The following is a 24,015-nucleotide window of genomic DNA, read 5'->3' as shown; positions in this document are numbered from 1 at the left end:
CCCCACACGCGGAGCCGCTGCCGCCGCTGAGGGGCCGGGCCGGGCTGACCCCGCCCGCCATGGCCGCCGGGTCACGTGCCCCGGGCTTTCCGCGCACGTGACCGCCGCCCCGCCCCGTGCGGGCGGAAGTGACGTCAGGGCGGTCGGTGCGCAGTTGTGCGGTGCGGCCGGCGCGGAGCGGCCGCCCCCTCCCGTGCCGAGCCGTGCCGAGCCGTGCCGTGCCCGCGGGGCCGCGCACGCACACACCCACGCAGCCGCGGGCACCCGCACGCACGGCCGCAGCCAGCGCCCGCCGCGCCGCCCGCACGCAGCGCCGCCGCTCACGGTGAGTGCGGGCCGGGCCCGCCGGGGGACGCGGGGAGGGACGCCGGGCCCGCCGCCATCCCGGGACAGGTGCGGGCCGCGGGGCCCGGCCGGCCGAGGGGAACTTGCGGCGCCGCGGGGCTCCGGCCGGAACAGGTACCTGCGCAGGGCCCGCGGCCTCCCGCGCCTCGGCCCCCGCGCACAGCGGGACGCGCTTGGGCCGCAGCAGCGCAGCATCGTCCGGCTGCCAGCTCGGTGCAAATCCAGCGTGTCGTCCTGAGGGCTCCGGCCGGCTGCGGTGCCCGCGGCCTGGCTGCGGGCTGCCCCGTACCTTTGTGAGCTGCGGGCAGCGAGCCCAGCCCGCTCCTCCCTGGCCTCTGCTGGGGCACAAATGAAAAAGGTACAAACGGGCCTTGCCGTGCTTTTCTACATCGTTTGGAGCCGGATAAACACCAGCCGAACGGTGTGGTCGGTGCTCTGAGAAAGGTGAAAAGTCAAGGATTGGAGGAGGGCAGACACCCGGCTCTCAGCGGCAGAAGAGCTGGACTTGATTTGTTCTTGAATGTTGAATCGCAGTGTGCGTGTTCCCTCCTGTGAGCAGACTCTCTGTCTGCTCTGATGGGATTTTGCTGCAAGATGTATAATTGTCAGTGCCATAAAACTTCCAGGCTCGTAGAACGCACCCTTTCTCTGCGCGTTTGGGGTGGTAATTACACACTCTAACTCTGAGGCTGAAAAAGGACTTAGGAGGCTTTTGGAAATTCTCTGTTCTTTGTGGTTTGCGACAGTTTCGTGTTATCTCAGAAGGCAATAGGGAATAAATTGAAAACTGATTTAATGAAAAAATGCTTTATAGGATTTTAGGAAGAAGCAGAGCTCTGGGGCTTAACTAAAATGTTCTAAATACAATTCCTTCATGTAGTGGAATTATATTCCTACAATTTGGTTTTTTTCTCTGTTTCTCGTAGTTGATTAAATTCCCCTGAATTTGGCAATAGATAGACTTCTATGATTCTTCCAGTGAGGACCTGGTGATTTGAGGACTTGGTTGTTTGAGATGAGAATACCCACAAATTCAAAGTTATACAGGAGATGTGGGGATTTGAGCTGGCAACTTCTATCCCCTTGTGCCATAGCAACAACAGAAATTGCAGACTTTGCAAAATATTGTGCAGTTTGTTTAATATTTCCATAAATTGGAAGGGATTTTTTGAAGAAAATATGGTTTTGGTGATATTCTGGGGTACAAATAAAGTTGGATCACAAGCAGGAGCTTACTATTATGTTTTTTGTGTTGGTTTTCTTTTTGTGAATGACATATGAAACTGAGTCTTTCACATATAATCCTGTTGTCTCTGTCCTTACTGACACTGAGTACAACTGGTGTTGGTGTTAATGTATGTGTATTTTATATAGGAAAAAAAAAAACCCCTAACCCTTCGTAGACCAGGCTTACAGGGGAGAGTTGTATTCACTGGAAAAGATTAAAAACCTGAACTGTTCCATTCTTTTTTTTAGCCTCAGGAAAAAACAAGGCATGCAAACAAAACATAGAGTGCTTGGAGGTGTTTTATTCTTTCTCTATGACAATGTCATGTAGCTCATGCAGGACAGAAATACTTGCATGGGAATGAGAGCTCCAGCTTTGTATTTTACTTGATGTGTGAACTTTGAGCAGAGTTGTTAATTGTCCTTTTCCAGGCTGTGGTTCTGCAGCCCCAGTCTGTCCTGTCACTGTCCAGTCCTGCTTGCTTCCTTGCACTGGAATTGGTCTTGGCCATTTGGGGACGTGTCTCAGTTCTCTCAGGCTGATAGATGCAAAACTAGCAGTCCTTCATCCAAAAAATCCTCCAGCAGAGCCCAGAATCCTGGCAGCCAGCTTATCTGCTCTAGCCTAGTGAGGAGTCCCAGTGCAGGGATTGCTTGCCAGCTGCGTGGCTGTTCTGTGTGAGCACTGATTCCAGCTGCCTGCACTCCTGGGCTACCATAAACCCCTGCCCTCGCCTCAACAGGCTTTTCCTCCTTCCTGGGAAAATCCAGTGACCTTCTCTGAGGTCTTTAGACAAATGGAAGAAATTTAAGTACTACATGCCAGCACCAGTACAGCATGGGATGCTTTGCCTTGGTCTTTATATTATGAGCCCCCTTTTTTTTAAACTAATTGTGAGAAAAGTGCCTGTTATTTGGTCTTGGATTTGCATCAAATGGGCTGTTTGGTGGCTGAAGTTTTAACAGAATATAGTGTGACTGAGACTTTGTCAGTTATTTGAAGAGCTGAAGCATCATGAACTGTTTTCTTTGTTACTTGGTAGTGGAAATTACTTCTTTTACTACCTGGCACTTATGTATTTTACTTGTATTATGCTTTGACTGGAAGTCAAAGGGGTAAATTGTAGAGCATTATTAAGATTGTAAGTAACTCAGTAAGTGGAAACTGGGTCATCTGTACAATTTCATGGCAAATGGCATTCTGATAGTGCTCTAAAATGGATCAATGTTAAGATGACTTAGTGTGTGTGAGTCTGCTTAAGAGCCAAGAAGGAAAACGTTACTGGACCACAGTAGTGTGCCTTAGCAAAGGTATTTGGAGATTCTTCCCCAACTCTTGCAATGGAATTGTTACAAGAAGAGCACTGAGTCACATTTGGTAGATCTTATTCTGGTGGTGTTCCTTCACAACTTTGAAAATCAGGATTAAGATACATGTGTTGCAAAGGAATATGCAGTTTGTCTCACAGTGTTTGCATTGATCTGTGGGTTTTTAAATTCATCTCTGTGAAATGATTTTTAAAAGCAGTTTCCTAGAAACATGCTTGTTCTGAGTGTAGCAGAAAAAGTTGTGTGCAGAGCAGATCCAATTGGGAGTGCTAGAGCTTCAGCATTAGCAGTGGCTGGCCTTTGTGCTCAGCTTCCAAAAACATGGATTTAAGAGGAGGATGGTTGTCCTGGTATCTGTATCAGGATGAGATCTAACAGCCCTGATGAAAACTGAGTTTGATTGCCTGGCTTTGGCAAGAGTGAAAGGTGAAGGTTTGCACTTCCCAGCATCCTTGTGCAGTCTTTAATCAGAACATCTTTAATAAGTATGATTGCCTTCATTTCAGCTGAAAGAGTAATTCATATACAGTTAGCTCTGTGCAATTTATATACAGATGATGCACTGTAGACACTTATTTGCATATCCATTAACATGAGAATGCTTTGGAGGGAATGCCAACAAAGCAGTTGAAAGACAGGGATTCTTTGGGTTCCTTTTATACCATTCCTCCCTAGTCTTTGATGTGGACTTGAAGCATTCCAGGAAAGTGGACTGCAAGGTTCCACATCTCAGTATTACAGAGGCCCTTCCAAGTAAAATTATGGTAAGAGTGGGATGATTGCAACCACTGGGTAATACTACATAATTATACTTACACATGTTGGGTCCTCCAGAGAAGTCCTGAAAATAATTATTTTTAATTAGAAGTGGTCTGGCGTTTTGTGTGCGTTACAGACCGCGAGCACTTTGTGTAGGCTGGTGGCTCTGCCTTGTCTGTCAGTGGTGAACACAGGAGTGATAAAAGTACATCCCTGTCCCACCAAAGCTGAATTAATTTGTATGTGTGTACACTTGTGAAATTGGAGGCATGGATCCAAATGAACAGCTTGAGGCTACCAGTGTCAGAGGGTTTTTTTCCCCTTACTAATGTGAAGTTCCTCTCTGTCTGTACTTCCTTTGAGATCAAGTCTGTGTTGTCTGACATTTTTTATCCCTTTTCTCTCCCTCTTCATTTTTGTGTGGCTTCTCTTTAAGTCATTTCCTATAGTGTATGTCCATGTGTTGTTCTGCAGTCATTGTCTACTAATATTTCTAATAGTTGGGATTTTTGCCTAAATATTCACATAAGGCCCTTGCTGATTTTCCACCTCACAGTTCTCTATTTGTTCACTGCCATTCAGAATGGTGAGACAGTTCCAGAGTCTTTTCTCCGAATTGCCATAGGGACTGCAAGGAGGAGCAGCACATTTGTAGGATATGAGGGTGTGGGAGAGCATTGTGTTATTTGAGTGGAAAGCTTTATCCATCTCCTTAAGGCTATAACCCCATAACTTGGGAATGCTGAAACCAAAGTGAAGCTTGAGCCCCTAAGCATTTTGTAAATTTAGAGACAAAGTGAGGCAAAAGCAACACTGAATGAGTATCAGAAATGCACATGAGAAGAAAGTGCAGGGAGGTGTAAAGGGAACAGACTGAAAGTTTTCAGGTAAGTTAGAGTTGTACTTTAGAGAGAAGGATACATTGAAGAAAGTATGGGAGAAAAAGAGCAGCCTTGTTAAAAGAAAACACAGCTCCAGCAAAATACACCTGTTGATTATGGCACAGAGTTAATGCTGCTAGAACTCCACAGGGCTTCAGTGGAATATAGCACTTTATACTCTAAGTACAGCTTGCTGTAGAACATTTTCAATGAGATTTGTTTCAAATGGCGCTTGATGTGGGTCAAGTGATTAAAACATGCTGCTCTGGGGAACTTTATTCATACTAAGTGATGTAAATGGCAGCTTGTTTGGTTTGTAACTCAGTGGATTCTGTTTTCTTGATGTGTAATCACATAGGAATCTGAATGAAAAAGGCAATTCTATGTAAGTTAGTATTTATTGGAAAGTGAGGAGAGGAAGCCCAAGAAACTGGTGAATCTTGTAATTCTTGTATATTGACTTGGAGTGTTTTGTGAAACCTGATTATAAACTTTCTGACATTTACTGATTATTAATTTTACACAAATGGCTATTTTATATCTGTCGTGTACTAGGTGCTGCTAATTCTCTTGGCACAGAGCTGGTTTCGGTGTTCCTTTAAAAAGCAAACTATTTATGCTGTATAGACTCACTTACCATAGGTTTATCAGTGCAGCTATGCTGATAAACTCCACTTGGATTCCTGCCTAACATATTCTGTAACTATGGTAGTGCATGTGTCATTAAACTTCCTTGTTTCATCAACTTTATTTACAAAATTTCGTTAAACTCTGTTTAACTGCTTAACACCCAGTTGGTTTAAGTAAGGCAGCATCTTGAGCTGTAGAAGAGGAGGTTCTCAAGTGTGAGCTATTAGCAGTTAATAAGAAAGTCTGGTTTTGTAGGGTTGCCTTTCTGTCTTGGGTGCTTGCAAGAAGAATCAGTGTCCTGAGCTGGAAGGGACACACGAGGTAATCAGTCCTGCTCCTGACCCTGCACAGCACCCCAAGAATTCCACCATGTCCTGAGAGCATTGTCCAAACATTCCTTGAGCTGTATCAGTGCTTTGAGCACTGCCCTGGGGAGCCTCCCTCTGGAGGAAGAATCTTTTTCAAATATCCAACATAAACCTCCCCTGTGAAGTGGTAAATCTATCTATCTATCTATCTATCTATCTATCTATCTATCTATCTATCTATGCAGAAAGTCAGATGATTGAAGATACTGAGCTTTAAATATGAAGATTTTTTCCTAAAATACTGTAACAGTAGTTGTGAACAATATTCCTGTATGAGGCACTTGAGAAACATCTTCAATGCAATTTTATTTTCCTCGGTGTTTGCATACAAGACTCTTTTTAAAACAGGGTTTGGTTTTATTCCTGTGGGTGATGCTGGCTGTAGGAATCTGGTTTTTGTGTGAATACATCATTCAGCAATGACTGGACATGACTGTCAGCTTGTCATAGCTCTGAAGAAGTTGGCAGGAAGTGAAGAAAGAAAGAGATATGGACTGGCTGTCTGAATACACAGAGTCTTTTGCCACTTTCTTCTGTAGTAGTTGGGTGTTTGATAATTTAGTGCTGGTAAAGGACTGGAATGCTGGGCTTGAAGTGCCAGTAAGAATAGACCAAGTATTTGCATCCCTTGACTAGAGGCTTCAAGAAAAATGGGAAGAAAGCAAGGTTGATAGATGGCAGAGAGAGGCTGAGTGATTGATAAATGGCAGAGATGCTGAGTGATTGACAGTGGCACGAGGAGAGAAGTCCAACAAGGACAAACCCCTGCAGTGGGTTTGGATCTGTGCACCACGGGGGAGCTCTGGAAATATTTTGAGAGCATGCTCTGCAACAGGAATGTTTCATTCCTGAGACATTCTCGAGCTGATTGAGGGTTGGGATGCTTTGAAACTTCTTCCTACAGTGATTCTTTCCTGCCTGTAGCTACAGCTTTAATATTGAGAAGTAGTGGAATTGCTGCGTTTGTTACATTTTCTTCCCATATGTTTCCTCAGTTTCCAGTTCCACCATAGTTATTGAGATTTCAAGCTTTCCCTATACTTAAGTAAATACTGATTTTCTCTTTCTTTATTTCCTGATTCAGTTACTGAAATCATGAATCCTGTGTATAGCCCTGGATCTTCTGGGGTTCCCTATGCAAATGCCAAAGGAATTGGTTATCCAGGTAAGCAACTCTGTTTTCTGATGAGTTTGTTACGCTGCTCTTTGCTTAGGGTCATAAAGAAATAATCACTTATGAATGCCTTCATGTAATTCTCTTTTGGGATTGGGATGAGGTTGCTTTTAAATTTAAAAAGTGGCATTTCAAGGGTGATGTTATTTTTTCTGTTACATTTCTAACTTCAGTATCTCTTGCAATGCAGCTTATTTTAGGAGTTCTAATAATTACGCCCTGCAAGAAGAGGAGGCAGTCTATTTCTGCTGCCAGTTGACTGGCACTGTTAACCTTTCTATCCTCCAATTCTTGTTCATACTGTCTGTTCTCTGACTGCCCAAAGCCTGGCATCAAAGGTGGGACGAAGAAAATGGCCAAAAATGTTTTTGAAACAGAAATACATTTAATTTCTTGTTTTATCTGCTTCTCATTGACTTAAAGTTTCTTATGAGGTTTTTTTTCCCCCCTCATCTCCTAATGTATGTGCAAGGAGGCTTCATTTCTGATGTCTCTATAGTCTAAAAGTTGGATGAGACAAAATTAGATTTGGACAGAACTTTTCAGGAAGACTGAAGAGAAGCCTGTGTGCCTCTGGGAGACATTTCAAGCAGCATGTCTTGTTGCTGTCTTTTTTTTCTCTTATCTCTGACAGAAGGGAGTTTCCATCCTGGGAGAGGCTCCAGGGTCTTTTCTGCTCAGCTTTGTATTTCATAAGAAGTTAAACTTCTTTAGCTTTTACAGGGAGGCTGTTTTGTGATTTAGTTGATGTCTGTGTTGGGAGGCAGAAATTATTCTGTGCTGAAATTGTTTATATTCTTGGTAGCTGTACTGTATTTTCCTACTGGTATTTACCATTCTTAAATCTGTTTTTCACCTTGGGTAATGCACTAGAATTTCTATTTTCCTGTTCTACTTTTCTCTGTTACTCTTTCTAAATAGTGAGGCATCAATGAATTCTCTTTGTTGGCTTGATTGTCTCAAAAGCATTTTAATTTTATTTTTTGCTTTTCATGTTCCTCAACCAATGTACCTTCCATGATTTCCATGGTATTTATAAGGGAAACACAAAATGTGTTGAAATGTTTTTAAGTCTGTTGAGTGACTGGAATGGTGCAGTAATAAATTGTAAAGCTGATACTATGTAACCTGCAGGATGCTTTTATTCTTTGTAACTGTCTGAGTTACAAAGGCTGTAGTGATCTTATTATAATCAAACAGCAGAGGCTTAGTAATTAATATAATGTATAATGTATGGGGCAGTTATTTCTGTACTTAAAATAGATTGCTTTTTCCAGCCTTTCTTTTGCTTTAGATAAAGATTGTTATGGATTATTTGAATATAACTTCATATCTTTAGCCCTGTTCATTTTATAAACTCAGATTTATATTAGCCAGGTTTTGATTTGTACTTACAAGCATCTACTAAACTAAGTAGTACCTTAATTTATTTAGGAAAAAATACTGTTGTAGATTCATAAATAGCAGTTTAAACAACATTACAGTCTCTGATCTTCCATTATAAATACTAGATTATAAATTAAATTGTTAGTGCTTTATATGTGCCAGTCTGCATAACTAAAATATATGGAATTGAAATAGAATTGTTACAGAAGTGCCTTAAATGTCATGCTACAATGTGATTACTTAGAATTCTCCCTTCCAGCAGTCAGTTGGTCAGTTCACACAACTGTGACTCTTAAATTCAGCTCAGTCAATAATGTGTTACACCATTAGGTAGTTTGCTGAGTTGCCTGGTCCAGGCTTTTAAGACTGTGGGATAAACACAAAGCACATTCTCTAAAATGAAAAGCAGACTTGCATTTTAGGATTTTTTAAAAAAATGTTTCATGACTAAGTCCCCCTTCTTTGCTTCTCCTAATTTAAAAGCTGCAGATTCTCCACTCAAAATCATTGCATTTACATGGGTTGCATGGTAATAGAAAGTGAGGAACACAGCAGTAGGTGGAATGCATTACTGAAAGGCAACGTGTTTCTAAAGCTGTTGCATATTTAATAACTGTTTATATTATACTACACCTATTTTAGGCTGTTGGATAGTTTTACAGCAGCAAGAAATCAATATTCAAATGTTCTCATATGGATGGAAGTTCCTTGCAGAAGCTAAAACCTGCTGCTTGTTGTAGTTACATTTTCCACAAATGACCTGTTTCTTGAGTAGCTCAGAGTGCTCCACACTGCAGCTAAAGCTGTGAAGAAAGAAAGAAAGGACTGAAAATGTTTCCCCCACACTCTGTTGCAGATGTGTAGTGTGTTTGAACAAAGCTGTACTAAAGCTTTTCACCAGCAGCTTGTGAGTTTGAAAACTGAAGAGCTATTTACACTCTGAAAAGTTGTTACCACTTGGATATGTTATTTTTAACTTTGGTTTTTAAGCCTAAGTCTTTTCTTAGTCTTCTCCATGCTGACCACCTAATAGTAGAGCCAAGTGTATGTCACTTGATATGTTTACAGAGTGCTTTACAAAACTGGGTTAGCATATATGGCCCTGAGCTAAGTAATTCTTACTGTTGGGAGTAATTGCTGAGGACTCTGGGATTCAGAGTGAAATAAAAACCCTTCAAATCTGAGCAGCAGTTTAAATGTAAGCTTTAAGTCTGACAGTGGGTATGCAAATATTAATTGCCTTTTATCTGAAGGAGCTGAAGTCTTTAGATGTAGTGAGCAGAATGTGGTAGTAACGCCATCTTTCTCAATACAGACATTACTTGGTTTTACAGATTTGAATAATGTAAATAGGTTCTTGGGAAAACTAATAGCTGTGATTAATTCAGAAATGTCACTTTATCTGAGCAAGCTTTGTGTCTTTCAGGTAACAAGCTCTTGCTAATGCTGTGTTGTGCCTTACACTGGAGTATATCACAGTGTTCTCTGGTGCAGAAGTGTTTCACTGCCATTTTGCCAGTACCTCTGTCACAGTGTGTGTCTGAAACTGGCGAGCTTGTTTGGTACTGAGTGTAGTAGCAAATATGTGTCAGATTCAGCAAGCAGTTTGGACTGCTTTGTACTTTCTACCTGTGATATCTCTGATCTGGAGAGTCAGAGTCGCTCTAACTTCTAGGGGTTTATTTCTGTGAAAAACTCCATTCAGATAAGCATTGTATGTGATGCCTTTTTGGGGCTACCTAAAAACAGAGGCCAGACAAAATCAAGGAAGTTAAAAGCAGTTCTATTTATTGAAGGGCCTTCAGGTACATTTCAGGCACATAAAGCCCCTCCAGGGGCTACATCCAGAATTGGACAATGGGTCACAGGTTTTCACACTTTTATCAGTTTGGTCCATTTGCACATTTGGGGTTCATCTTCCAATTCCAGCCTCAGGTAATGAACTAATTTACCCCAAGTTTGCTGCCCCAACTCACTTTTGTTTCCATCTCTCAGGCCTGAGGCAGTGAGGTGTCCTTGACTGCCAGGCCTGGAGAGGAATTGCTGTGTCTGAGCCAAATGGGAAAGCAGCAGCTCCCACTGTGTGTGGAGTTTGGAGTTACACACTAAAGAACTGCAGGATTACAGATACATGAAAAATATAAAAGCTAAATCCTAAGGCATCATTGGTACATCACACTGGGGGAAGGAGTGCAGAACAGTTACACAAAGCTTTGTTTTCCAGCTAATTTAAGAGTTACTTGGCCAATGGAGATGGCTGGAAGAGGGGTGGAAGAGAGAATGGATTTGTGAAACCATAGGTGTTCTCTTCACTTAGCATTCACCTTCAGGGGTCTTGGGAGAAGAGGATTGCAGTGTTTTATTTGAGGAGGTGTGATTGAAGGCTGCTTGCTTGCCTCAGTTAAAGCATGTGCAATTAAAACTTCTAAAGTCAGTCTAGAAAATAACTGTGGCGTGTTCTTTCTTCTAGCTGGCTTCCCAATGGGCTATGCAGCGGCTGCTCCTGCCTATTCCCCCAACATGTATCCTGGAGCAAATCCCACCTTTCAAACAGGTATGTGGAATTGGGATGTCAGAGCAGGGACCTGACGTTTGCAAGTGGTTAGAAGCAAGAATGAGGAAAAGCTCTAGGGCTCACAATAGCACTTGTACTGTGGGATAAGTTTTACATTACCTTGAACATGACTCATAAGGAATCATCTGATAAATTAAAAATATTATAATCTTAAGTCATGCTGCATGCACCTTCCAAGAAGGGAACAGCTGAGGTTTTAGCTGTTTTTTCTATATTTCCAGATGATCCTTGAGGTTTGCATTGCATTTCCCTTCACTGCTTCCTTCATGGTTCTGCTTGCTTTGCATCCTTCTGGTCATTTCCGGATTCCTGTTTTTTCTTCTTTCTGTTATCCTCAAAATTATTCTTCTTCATCCCTTTCTTAAATCATATCTTTCCAAGGTCAGCTTGGTAGCTTCTCTCTGCCCTTAAGATTGTCTTGCACAAGCTGATGGTCTGGAAAGCCTAGTTGCTGGATAAAACTGATTGACCATTGTGAATGCAGGGCAAGGACTTTGGTTACTGCACTTACATGTGTGTCATTTAAGGAAGGGAATGGGATGAGCCTAGGAAAAGGGAGGTGGAAAAACAGTCATGAAAAACAAGGCACTCACCAAAGTTCTTTTTGTGTAGTTCTGCTTTCACTAGTAGAACACAATTTTAATGTTCTAATCCTTGAAACAAAGTACAAAAGTATGATACAAAAGCACCTGATACAAAAGTATTCTCCCTATGGTTATTTTGTATAGGGAAGAGTTCCTTACATTGCTTTGTTAATGTAGAGCTGGGCATCCTCAGAACTCTTTCCCTTCCATGTATCTATTTTGCCAGTTTTCCAGAGATACATGTGGCACTTAACCAAGATATTCCCTAAATGCCTTGGTGTAATTTATGGCAATAGGAAAGGATACTGCTTGAAATTGGGAAGCTTATGCTGTGGAAGCTTGCTTGGTACTGAAGTGAAATGCTTGTAAGGGATGGACTTCATTAACTACCAGGAGACTGTTCAGGTGTGGCAGCAATTACTGAGGCAAAAGACTCATCTAAAATGTTTGCCTGCAGAACCTGTTAAAAATGTGTAGCTTTCCTTGGAGCTGTGTGGGATTCCAGGTGGTACAACCTCTGTCACTGTTCAGTGTGCTGCTTAGAGGCAGAGTGAGTGCAGACTCACACTTTATCTTGTCTTTGGCCTTGAATTTAAAGTAAGGAAACAGATTAATGTTAGAAGTTCCAGAAATTAAAACATCCTTCAGTCCCATGGCTGGGTTTTGCCAGTGTGCCAGTATCATATCTGGGGATGCCAGCTTGCATCTGCATGGGATTGCTGCAGAATTTACCCCAAGAGCCATGTTCAGGGGAGAGCAGTTCCCATCAGGGTAGAACTCTTAGCTCGAGAGGCAGAACCCCATGTGGGCTTTTATTATTGGCTTTATTGCTGTCAGACCCTTCAGTTTCACTGCCTTCTGTGCTACCCTGGATATATCCTGCAGCTGTGCTGAGGAGGAGCTGCAGGCTTTGATCCTAGGATCAGGTAAATGGAAGGTAGCTCCAGTCAGTACAGAATGCAGTTTGCTAATCCTGCTGCAGGAAGCTGAGGCTCAAGCTGAGTGGAATCATTTTAACAAATCATGGGAATTCTGGCAAAGATTCTTGACCTGTTAGATTTAATCATGTTGTAATATTAGTTTGCATTGATTAATTTTGGAATATATCTCAAGCTATAAATCAAAGTCAAAGAAAGAAACTTTTCACTTCTAAGAGAAAGCAATAAAGATGCATAATGCATAAAAGTCATATACTGTCATTGAATGTCATTATTTTTTTAAAATTACTGTTAAAAGTACTGTTTAAAACTTGTTTTAAAATTACTGTTTAAAAGTGCTGTTAGTCTTTATTGCTGTTGAATGGGAAGTAAGCTTTTATTTCAGAACTAAGAATAGCTCAAATTTTTAGCTGCTCTTCAGGCTGTGAACAAAAGTTCAAAATGTACAGACCTCTAATTCAGGAAGATAACAACTTGGAGTACTTTGTCCTAACAGCTGGGATCTTTTTATATCTTTTTTAACCTTTCTGATGTAACAGCTTGTTTGTAGAATCAAAGCTTTTGTAAATTCATATTACACAGCAGTATTTGACTGTGCTGTGCTACTGCTGTTACAAAATGGTACTTTTTTATAGGTAACTGTATTAAATTACTGTGGTTTTGACTTATCCTGTCATTTACTGTTAAGATCTTTGCTCCATATTAGGGAGGGGAAAAAAAATTGGATGGCAGAATACCTCTTGTGCAGATTTACCACTTTGCAAGAATGAAAGAATGCAGCTGCACAGGCTTCAGTGGGTTTTTAGAATGAAAGTGGGCTTCACTGAGGACATGGTTGTAGTGATTCTTCATGTTCAGCATTTTGTAGCTGGGGTTTTCACCACAAATAGCTCCCCATACTATTAGAAGTTACTTCCTCAGCATGCTGGACCTGTGAAATACTTAGGATCTCTAAAAACAAGAGTTCAGAGTAAGTGCTGTGGTGCAGCTTTTTTAAAGGTAAAAATTCTGTTAAAAAGAAAAAGTGAACCCATTTCTTTGTTAGCTAAATGACTTTTAGTTTGAAGGGTGTCACAAAATTGCAAAGAAGCCCAGACTTTTTCAAGAAGAATGAAGGTCATGTGTCATCATGCTGTTTGCACAGACTGATTTTTGACAGCACAAATGCCAGTGTTCTCTCTGCTATACAACTTCAGATCTGTTCTTTCTCTGTATTGAAGTCAGCCCATTCCACACAGTTTTTAAAATCAACCTATCTTTACTCTGATAGTCTCATTTTTTTTTTCTGTAATTACCAAGTATCTGTTCTTTCTTGCACTGCCCTGGTACTAATTTATTCAATTCTAGCTAACTACAAATCGTACCTGTGGATGTTGTGTGGTAGACCTGCATGAGATCCAAGATCTTTTCACAGCAGCACAGGCTGTGCTGAAAAGAAAGCCTTGATGCTTTCTCCAGACTAGGTCATGCCTGTTGTTTGCTGCCCTGAATGTTACTGATGGATGCTGCTGCTGAGTTGTTCTTATTCCCACTCTGCCCATAGAATAATCTTGGGAGTGTAGCATGCAGAAACATTATAAATATGTTTATGTGTGTATATATACATATACATATCTCACAATCTCCTCCATGCCCCTTCAAGCCCTTGTTCTCACCTGAGACCTTGTGTGATGAGGGCTGGAGAAATTATGAAAAAGCTGTCTTTGGGCAGGGTCTGAACCAGAAGTTGCCATTTATCTCTGTAAAAATTCAACAGTTCCAAACATTTACAAGGGCAGGCTGATTTGGGGGGCCTTGTAATAGGAATGCCAACCACTTTCTGATGGCATCTGAAGTCTTACTGTAGTATAAAAACAATTCTTAAGTGATGTTTAAGGATGTGTCTACATATCTACTCAAAAAAACCCAAAAAACTAAGGATCTTAAAGTGCCTCCCAAGTGGAATTTGCATTGCACTGAACTTTGTAGTGTTTGTGTTTTAAAGGTACAGCGTTTCATGTTTATTTTAGCCAGTTCAGAAAATGCCAAAAAACAAATAGAAATAAAGGTAAGTTGAAGGAGAGGTTGCAGATTTTGTCTCTTTTCTCTGAAATCCATCATGAGGTCTTTAGATGATTCTGGCTTTTGAAATTCTTACTCTTGTGCTGTATCATGTCCTACAGCAGGTTAGTTGACTGCCACTGTGTTTTGCCAGTATGATTTGGGGGTTTGTGGAGAATTGACTGACACATGTGCTGAGTCCTCCTGTGTAGGGGTGCTGCCTAATATTCCAAATCCTGGTATTTAATGTGTTATTATGAAAATGCACTTTTTGCCCCATATCCATAGGCTTGGGAAATAAATTGTGCAGGTACACAATTACATTTTCATGCTTAGTTGACACAGTCAAATACTATTTCCAGACTGTTGCCAGTATTAGGTAAATGACAGAACTTGTGCTTGGATATTGGGACAAACTCACCAAGTACTCACATGAAGCTTATGGGGCTGGGAAATATGGAAATTCTAGGTGCCTGATTTGGGGAATCAGCATGCTGCTGAGTGTTTCAATGCAGATTTGCCTTTGTTTCAGGTTACACGCCAGGCACCCCATACAAAGTGTCCTGTTCACCCAGCAGTGGGGCAGTGCCGCCGTACTCATCGTCACCAAACCCCTACCAGACTGCTGTGTACCCAGTCCGAAGTGCCTACCCCCAGCAGAACCCATATGCACAGGTACGTGGGCAGAGCCACAGAATTCCTCTGTGGGCATCTGTGTGCTCCCTGTAATATCTCTGTGAACTCTTTAACTTTTCATCACGTTCGCTTCTTTGTGCATGGAGAGAATTTTTAGCTGCCTGCAGTAAGAATTCTTAATACAGTGATTTAGTGTGTGTGCAATTTTACATCCTCTCTTGCATGACAGTTACTCAACACTTAGTGGTAATGTGTTCACTCTTTGAAGAGACACTGAATTCAGCAGTTATCAAAACTTGTTGGATCCTGTAACTACCAATATCCTGATTTTTGTTTGGTCAAAAAATTTCGTAATATTTGTTACGAACTTTCTGTTGCTATTTCAGGGATTTGCCAAGTCTCATGCTAGGGAAGCTGTTGAAAACTATTACAAAGGGTAGAATTAAGACACTTCAATAAATATGGTATTTTAGGGAAAAGTTGGCCTTTTTTGTGTAGTGGGAACTCACCTGGCACATAAGCAGTAGCTGGAGAGAATTAATAAGCATGTAGTAAGTTTTATTCAGTCTGCTTAGTGTACTTGGATTTGCCAAAAGCATTGGCTTCTTTTACTAAAAGCAACTGAATAAAAATTCGTGAAAGAATGAGAAGTTCTGTCATGGATTAGTGTTTGAAAAGGATCAAAAGGAAGGGAGTGAATGACAAATGAGCCCTGATTGTGGAAGGTACAGTCAGCGTCTACAAAGGTCCCTACTTCACGTGTTATCCTAACTGGGTAAAGGGATAAAATGTTAAATTGTGAGTGAAACACAATTGTAATAGTAACAATAAATGTTTCAGCTTGTGCTTTGTAAATTCATTGCATTTAGAGTAATACTTTTATTTTATGATACATTTATAAAAGAAGCTATCTCTTATCTTCCCCAACAGATACACTGTAATTACTTAACATACTGTTTTTTCTCCTACAGCAAGGCACTTACTACACACAGCCTTTGTATGCAGCACCACCCCACGTAATCCACCACACCACAGTCGTGCAGCCCAATGGAATGCCAGCAACCATGTACCCTGCTCCGATCCCGCCGCCCCGAGGGAACGGGGTCACCATGGGCATGGTGGCTGGGACAACTATGGCAATGTCAGCAGGTGGGTGCACTCACAGCCAGGGCTGCTTCTCACTGGAGCTCTGCTTTGAGCCCAGGGGAGAACAGCTGCGTTACAAAATGTGATGCTGCAGGTGCATGTGACAGAATCAGAAATTCAGTTCAGAAGGACTTGTGCAGGTAGTGTGTCTTCTGAGTGAGCTAAGTCAGGGCTTGTTCTTGTTCAGCAGTGCTTTGAACACCTCCTAGGATGGAGGTACCACATCTTTTTGGGGTTAGTATTATGGGACAGCAGTTTTTCTTCATATCTGTATAGAGTATCACTCTTGCACCCTTTGTTTCTCCTCATACCAGTGTCAAGAGTGTTAATTCCTCTTCCCAATGCATTTCACTATGCCATTTGAAAGCAGCAGCCTCTTAGAGCTGAGGAAAATGCAGTGTTCTGGGCTCACCCCTTGTATCACAGACCTTCCTTGTCTTGAGATTCAACAGTTCATGTGTTTGTACTACCTGCAAGTCCTCTGTCATGGGAGGTGGTTGGAGATGTCTCCTTCCTGTTGCCACAGTCTTTTGGTGGTAGTGTTTTGGAGAAAATGGTGTTTAACCAATAAATCACTGAGGAGGTGTCATGCTTTGTTACTCACTGGGTGTTAACTCACAAACAAAAGTCCATGTTCACTCAAGGGATGCTAATTTAGAAATCAAAAAAACAAGAGCCAAAAGTTTGTTTCAAGATTCTGATTTCTATCTTGTCGAAGTTATAATTTAGTTTGAGAAACCTCAAAATTAGAGGAGTTAGGTGTCACAAACTGAGCTGACATTAGAGCTTCATTTGTGGGGAAAAAGCCTATCTGTAATAATGCAAACATGAACTAATTTATTCTGATTTATCAATCAAGTTATCTCCACCATCAAATATTCTTAATGGCATGTTAAGCCTGCTGTGGGGAGAGTTGCTTATGTTGCAGGGTTTCTGCTAGTGCTATTTTTGAGTAATGAATATCTTTGTATGCATTGGCCTAAAAATCCACTGGGCTAAAATCCCCACTGGCATAAAGGTTTGAAGATTGGGACTGGAGTGCAGAACTATACTGGTAATTTTGTGGATGAGCAAGTTGTAATTGTCTTTAAAATTATTTTGGTTTTTCTCTCCCTTCCCCTTTTTTTTTTTTTTTTTCCCTTCTTCTTCTCCTCTCTACTAGAATTTTTACTTACTGAAAAACTGTTCTCTTCATTCCAGGTACTTTGTTGACAACTCATTCCCCAACTCCAGTAGCCCCTCATCCAGTTACTATGCCCACGTATCGGGCTCCAGGAACACCAACCTATAGTTATGTGCCCCCACAGTGGTGATCATCCTGGCAGTCAGTGTAAGTTGCATTGGAAACAGTTCATCTCTAACAACAAAAGCATTTCAGGTTCTTTTGGGGACATTTTGCAGATTGTAAGCAATGGGTGGGGTGGGATTGTTTCTGCAGTGTTCTAATTGAGCAGGAATATTCAAATCCTACTGGGGTTTCTTCAATGGTCTGTGTCTTCACAAGCCCTGAATCACCTTCATGATGTGAGATTGTCAAATATGAAAGAATGAGCCTTGAGTTGGCCTTATTAAAATACATCTGGAATTAAATGTATTCAGTATTTTGCAATCATTGGTAATTGTTGAATTCAGCAGTACTGTGATTACTGAATGAATGAATTTAACTTTGTAGTCAAATTATCTGTGATTGGTTAAATACGTAGGCAAGGTGTTTTGCCTTGCTCAGATGGTGAATATTCCTCACAAGCTGCTGAAACATAACCATGAGATAATTCCATACATTTATATTGCTTCAGGTAAGTATCAGTTCATACTTCATGCAGTCAGCATGAAAAAAGCATTTTTAATGTGAACCAAAATTTAGATTGTGGGTTTCAAGAAAAGAAGTTTAATTTTGAAATCCGCTATAAAGTGGGATGGATTTTGGGGGTGTAATTTGTGTCAAACTGACACAAAGGACTAATGTTTTTGTGATACCCACTTCATTTCTGGTTTGTTTGGTTATTTTTAGCATAAGTTGAAAACAGCTTCATTTGAAGTAATGACTTGTCAGACCAACTGAACTTGAAATTTTCACTTTTAGTCCATTCAGTTTATGACAAAAGTTAACTTTGCTTTAATTTTCTCTGGATTTCTGTTTCAGCAGTTAGAAGTACAGAGTTCTGAGATTGCAGGTGACCATTCCCTTTGAGTTAGTAATGTAGCAGCCATTTCTCATTTTGCTGTGATGCTACACAGCTGTCTGCAGATCTGAAATGCTTCTCATGAAGTATTTCAGCCAGGAGTCTCACATTACATGAATATAAGAAGTGAAAATTATGCTGGGAATAAACTCACAACTGCTGGTAATTAAATTCAGCACAAAATATCTTCTTAATATTGCATCTTCTACATTAAAAACAACAGTGGTGCTGACAGAAAGCTGGACTGGACCATGACAAGAACAGATCCATGTAGTGTGTTCCTGCCCTAGAATGTGGCAGGATAAGTGCCAGCGTAATACTATTTAACACTTAGCATTTGTTGGTGTATGTGGTGCATGGAATGTTAGTGTGATCTGCCACACTCAATATTTCACCTAACTGAGAGTATTTCCCACTCTTTTCCCCCTCTTAATGTAGGTTTAAAGATGGGAGATATGCAATCAAGAAATTGAGGTTTAAAAGTTGGTGCTGAAGCCCTCATGCCTCCAACCAGGACTTTCCTTCTGAATGCTTTCAACACTTGGCTAAACACTACTAATTCCTGATCACTGAAGATTTTCCAGTGCTGCATATCTTACATCTTGGAACTCCAGCAGTTAGTCTTAAAGCAAATCCTGTTTTGTGGACTGTCTTGCAATTTTTTAGCTAATTATAATGATAAAAAGGGAGTATAAATTTATTCTGATCCATATCTAGTTGAATGCATGTTAAAACACAAAAACAAAGCTTGCTCAATCTACCTGCAGTGACTGATGCAAAAACCATCATATGCAAATCCAAAGGAACCGAAAAGTATTTTACAACTTGTATCACTAATGCACTGTTGTAATGTATGCAGGGTCTGACAAGGTAGAATCATGAAAGTGACTTTCTAGAATACCATAACGTACATCAGATGAGTGCTTCAGCCTGTTTCAGGTTGATGGAGTTGCCAGTTTCAAAGGGGCATATTTTTGTTTAAGTGAGGTGTTCTTTTCAAATTCAGCTAATAAATTGGAGCGACTGGAAAACGAGTCAGACAAGCTGTAGACATCCCGCACACCATTAGTTTACTTCATACCTTTTCATTTTCATTGTATGGAATCAGTGTTATACAGATGTTCTTAAGGATCAGAATGAAATGACAAAGGTAATGCTGTGTGTGCCAGTAAATAAGGCAAATTTCCTTGAGGCAAAACTGGCTCTTAGGAATAGTAGGAGGTGGTATCACCTGCAGAATGAATAGCATGTCCTGGGGAGATTTCTATCCTGTACTATCTTTCAGATAATGCAAGATGTGTCAAAGTGAGACTGCCACACAGACTGATAGAAAAACACTTCCTTTTTTTTTTAGTTCTCAGTTGAGCAAATTCGTGCTGTTTTTCCTAAAGAATGCTGTAGTCAGTTGAAAACGTATGTGCAGTTGATCCAGCTTGCTTTCCAGAAACTAAAAAAGTGCAAGGGCTTTCTGCAACAGAGTTCAGCTGCATGTTATTCTGAGGAAAGCTTGTGTGCCTGATGAGTATGTTAAAGGGGAACAAATCATTTTAACACAATTTCCTTATTATCTACTTGCAGTATAGACTATGGATACTCTGTAGTAGGGCTGCCAGAATATAGAGGGTTTAAATAGCAGTTTTGTTTTGGTTTTTTTCATGAAAATACTTGTAATTGAAGTAGGAGCCATTTGTTGGTTACAGCCTTTTGATGTGTTTTCTTAGTATTTTCTTTTTTTTTACTTCCTAAATTGCACTTGGAAGCACGTAAAATACGACTCGACTGCAGATTAGCATTTCATTGCAATGAGTCATTTGTGATATTCTTTCTTGCAATTTCAATTTTTAAAGTACCTCAAAGCAAATGCTGTGGGGATAAAGGGCTAGCCTTGGAACCCATTTGTATACCAAAATTGTTATGGGGGAGATTTTAAATTTTTAAATTTGAATATTGCACATTAAAACCGAGGTTCTTCTTAAACCTGTTTGATTTGCAATTCCAGAAAGATGCAATTTTTTTTATACATTCTGCCTGCAATAAATTATGCAGTAAATGGATATAAAATGTTGTTCCCTTTTAAGCATTTACACAGAGGTATATCAGGCTGTCTTGTTCTCGTAGGTTAACTTCCATTCAGAATTAAATTTTTTGAAGTTGTGTATCTTAGTTATGCTTTGTTTTGGGGTGTTCTGCTCCTGTACAGGTTTGGCAGCTGATTTGGGGTAGCATCAGTGCTGATTTAGTGCTGCCATCCCAGTATTCTACCCTGGTGAGAGGCTTGTGTACCTTCATACCCCATTGGTGGTTAGAGCCTTCAGTAACTTTATTTTTTACAGTAAGCACTCTCTGTATTTTGTACCCTTTTTTTTTTTTTAAATAAAGTTTAGGTTTATTTTGCATGAATCACTGTCAGTGGATGGCCCCCTTATTTCTAATGCCTTGAACATAACTATGTTGTTGGAATAAGTACTTTCAACCTTACTCATGAGCACTTAATGCAGCTTAGGGATTTCCATATGTTTTTATATGGAGCAGAAAATCATCCAAGACAAGCTTAGTTGAATCTGTACTGCTTTGTTCAGTGTGTGGAACAATTGCCATTTGTGTGTTAGATTTGCAGCTGTGATCAGTCAGGTGTGGCAGAGCACAGTGAGCACCAACACAGGGCTCTTGTGGTTCTAACCAGGAGCTGAGGGCTGGAGCAGCGCTGTGCTGGGGGGAGCTGTGAGGGCCAAGCTGGAAGTTTTTGCTGTCTCCTGTCTCATCACCACAAACTAAAGTCATAGGAGAGAACTTCCATGAATGCTGCAATAGAGAAATAGTTAAGGAATGAATATAGCTTCCTATATATTTGCTCTAACTTCAGGATTTCTAAATGTCATCTTGGAATTGGTCTCTGTGTAGTATTCCATAACACTTAGGCAGTCTCACTTACTTGAGCACTTTTTTTTCTAAGTTGCATTATGGGATTCATCCAGGAGGGAGAACCTGTACCTTTTTCAAAGGTACTGCACCTTCCAGTCCTGAGCGATTCTGATCCTACTGGGAGGCTGGAGCTCGTCTCCAGGAGTTGTTCTGAAAAGTAACCAAAAGCACAGTGCAGGGGGACGGGGGGAATATGTGTATATATAACTATCTTAATGGTATTTTGTTGCAAATAGTAGAAAGCATGGATATAAAACTGCAGTGGGGGAAACTGTACATCATTAAATAGGCGTTTACACAGTGAGGGTCTTATGAAACATTCTCTCCTGCTTTTTATATAACATTCCCTATTTAGAATTCCTTTATAAATGAAAACACAGTATGTGTTTGCACTAAAGCTCCTCAGCAAATGGAAAGAGCTAGTGCAGTAGAGACATTTCAGATCAAGCTTCTCTTTAAAAAAAAACTTTTATGGCAGCTTTATATGATTAAAAAACAAAAAACAAAAACGTACTACTATAAACCTGGAACTGAAAATAACTGTTGCAGCAATAACAAAGAGAAGTCCAAGAATTTTTTTTTTTTTAAATTCAAATATCAGGTGTTGCGTCTAGATAAAGTATTTTTTAAAAACCGAGGTATTCCCTATGTCAGTAACAGCTGATGAAAATGTCTTTTAAATGTAGCAGCAGCGAAAGAAAAATGGCTAATAATTGGCACCAAAAACACAGCCCTAGTCAGTGTGGTGGTGGTGAACTAAACACTAGGAAGGAAAAGAAACAACCTATAGTAGATGTTGCTTATGCTTGTTGTAACCCTCTCCTGTTTGGAGTTTCCAGGGGACACGCAGGAATGCTGCTCAAGAAAGCTTCGTTCTGAGTGTACTATGCAAGTTTAATGCTTAGATGCAGCGGTAGGTGAAAAAATCCTTTATTTTAGTTGAAGTTCTTCCTTGTATTGCTCCATCCACTGAAAAAGCTAACCAAGCAACAGAAGCAAACCACCAGCCATCAGTACCACCGTGTCCTGGTGTTGTCAGGAGAGCTGATGGTGCAGAGCTGTACACCTGGGTACGTAGCACTGGCTGCTCTCCATGGAGTGTTCTGACTTCCCTGCTCCTTGGCTAAAGAGCATCGACTTGGAATCACTCCCCAGTGCTTCAGCAGTGTTCCACACTGTTCATTTGGGTTTTGCTCAAATAGGTAAGCACATCAGTCTGACACCACCACCTAACTCTAGGGTCAAACTCATACCAGGAGTGGTAATTCCCGTGTGTGTGTGTGACACCTCCCATCTTAGGAACGTGAGCAATAGTGATGATGCTTCAGCTGGTGCTCAAGGTGCAGGGCAGAGCTGTGGCTGTGCCTGCTCTGTGGCTGCCCAGGCTGTGTTTGTGCAGTGCTCCTTAGGAAACAGCCCCAGCCTGCCCCAGCTCGTGTCAGTCCGGACAGGTTCCTCAGCCCTGTGAGCCAGGCTTTGGGAAGGCTGTAAAATACATGGGAATTTCAGCTCACTCACCTTGTTCTCATTAAGAAGTGTCAGTTTCTAATCCTGTGTTGTGTCAGCTCTGGGCTTCCTGCAGAGCCCCTCACGTGAGGAGGTGAAGTGCCACAGGGCAGCAGCTCCTGCAGCAGGGTTGGGCAGTTTGTGCAGGGCTGGCCCAAAGTTGAGCTGGTTCCCATCTGCTGGCAGGGCTCTGGGCAGTGTGGAGCCTCTGCCCAGGGTGTTGAGAGCAGGCCAGGTGTCCTGTAGGCACCAGAGAGGCAAGAGGAACAGTGGGGACAAGAAACCTTTTCTTGTGCAGGTTGCATGTAACACTGAAACATCTGAATTTCACACCTAGTAAGGGTCCATTTGTGATTTTTAAATCTAGACTAATTTATGGGCCCTGAAATTTCAACATCAAGAAAATGAACATGACTTTTCTAAACTGGTTGTGACTTTTGGGCACTTAGCAGGCAAACTGGGAAAGCTTTTTTAGCTGGCTGCTGTACAGACTTGTTTTAAGTAGAAGGGATTTGTTAGTGGGTTTTTTTAATTGTAATGCTATTATTGGCTGCCCTCCTGTCTTAAGATCTAAAAAAGTGAGTGCATGCAAAGGAAGTACAAGAGGCCCCAGTAATAGTTCTCCATGTTTGTTATGAAATAGACACAGGTTTCCTTTTTATGACTTTTTTTAAAACTGTCTTAGGAACAGTTGTATTGGTACTTTTTTTTAAGTTTAGGTCAATGTTGTCTTCCAGAATAAGTTTTAAGGCATCACTCACTCCTGCATTGAACTATCGCATCAACACAAAGAGTGGAGATTCCATTCTGAGCCAGTTCAATTGTGAAAATTCATACTTTTTTATTTTTTATGCAATTCAATGAGTAGATGAGCTCAAGTTTAAATTCTTAAAAGCACGTTTATTGTAACAAGAATTGTTATGTATTAATACTTCAGTTTTCAATAAAGATTGACTTGTGTTGCTTATTGTGGTTGCTTTCCTACTGTCCTTGGTGACATCCTTCCAGAAAACATTCTGTGCTGGAGAACAGTATGGTACATTTAAACTCTTCAAGCTGATGGAATCTGGTGATTGATGGAAGCAAAGCAAAACGTTGAAATACGGGATGAGTGACTTTTCTCAGTAAGGTTTCTTGATGCCTGACAGAACACAGTGGCAAAGGCTCCCCAGTGGGGAATTGGGTGCCCCTAGTTGTCCTGTGTGAGAGTATGGAAAAGATGTTAAACCCTGCCTTGTTCCCTTTTGAGACATTTCCTGGGGTTTGAGAGGTTTTATTTTATAGCTTAAAACAAAGGAAATGGAACAGATGTAAAATTTGACAATACTTGAGCATTTGCTTCATACCAAAGCCGTGCTGTTTGATTGGAGAGGTGACAGCCCTGAG

At 41.0% G+C, this 24,015-nt stretch overlaps 1 protein-coding gene across 2 annotated transcripts; it reads left to right on the top strand.

Moving 5' to 3' along the window:
- The first annotated feature begins 168 nt into the window (after nt 1-168).
- On the top strand, nt 169-23,596 carry FAM168B (family with sequence similarity 168 member B). Of its 2 annotated transcripts, none has more exons than XM_058843687.1 (7): nt 169-325; nt 6,624-6,704; nt 10,570-10,653; nt 14,769-14,911; nt 15,844-16,021; nt 17,219-17,348; nt 18,640-23,596. In XM_058843687.1, the coding sequence occupies exons 2-6, from the start codon at nt 6,635-6,637 to the stop codon at nt 17,329-17,331; spliced, it is 588 nt and encodes a 195-aa protein (XP_058699670.1). In that variant the 5' UTR covers nt 169-325; nt 6,624-6,634; the 3' UTR covers nt 17,332-17,348; nt 18,640-23,596. The 2 variants fall into 2 exon arrangements, with proteins under 2 accessions (XP_058699670.1, XP_058699671.1); XM_058843688.1 differs by lacking the exon at nt 169-325 and adding an exon at nt 638-766.
- The last annotated feature ends 419 nt before the right edge of the window (nt 23,597-24,015 follow it).

This window comes from Poecile atricapillus, chromosome 8 (assembly GCF_030490865.1).
Source record: "Poecile atricapillus isolate bPoeAtr1 chromosome 8, bPoeAtr1.hap1, whole genome shotgun sequence".
Classification (NCBI taxonomy): Eukaryota; Metazoa; Chordata; class Aves; order Passeriformes; family Paridae; genus Poecile; species Poecile atricapillus.
This window is presented reverse-complemented; position numbering and strand designations above follow the sequence as displayed.

What these genes read in the sequence shown, in the direction of transcription:
- FAM168B (XM_058843687.1), top strand. Translation starts at nt 6,635, where the DNA reads ATGAATCCTGTGTATAGCCCTGGATCTTCTGGGGTTCCCTATGCAAAT. An exon ending in AAATCCCACCTTTCAAACAG is followed by an intron (nt 10,654 to 14,768) that starts GTATGTGGAATT and finishes CCTTTGTTTCAG; the next exon opens with GTTACACGCCAGGCACCCCA. An exon ending in AGCAGAACCCATATGCACAG is followed by an intron (nt 14,912 to 15,843) that starts GTACGTGGGCAG and finishes TTTCTCCTACAG; the next exon opens with CAAGGCACTTACTACACACA.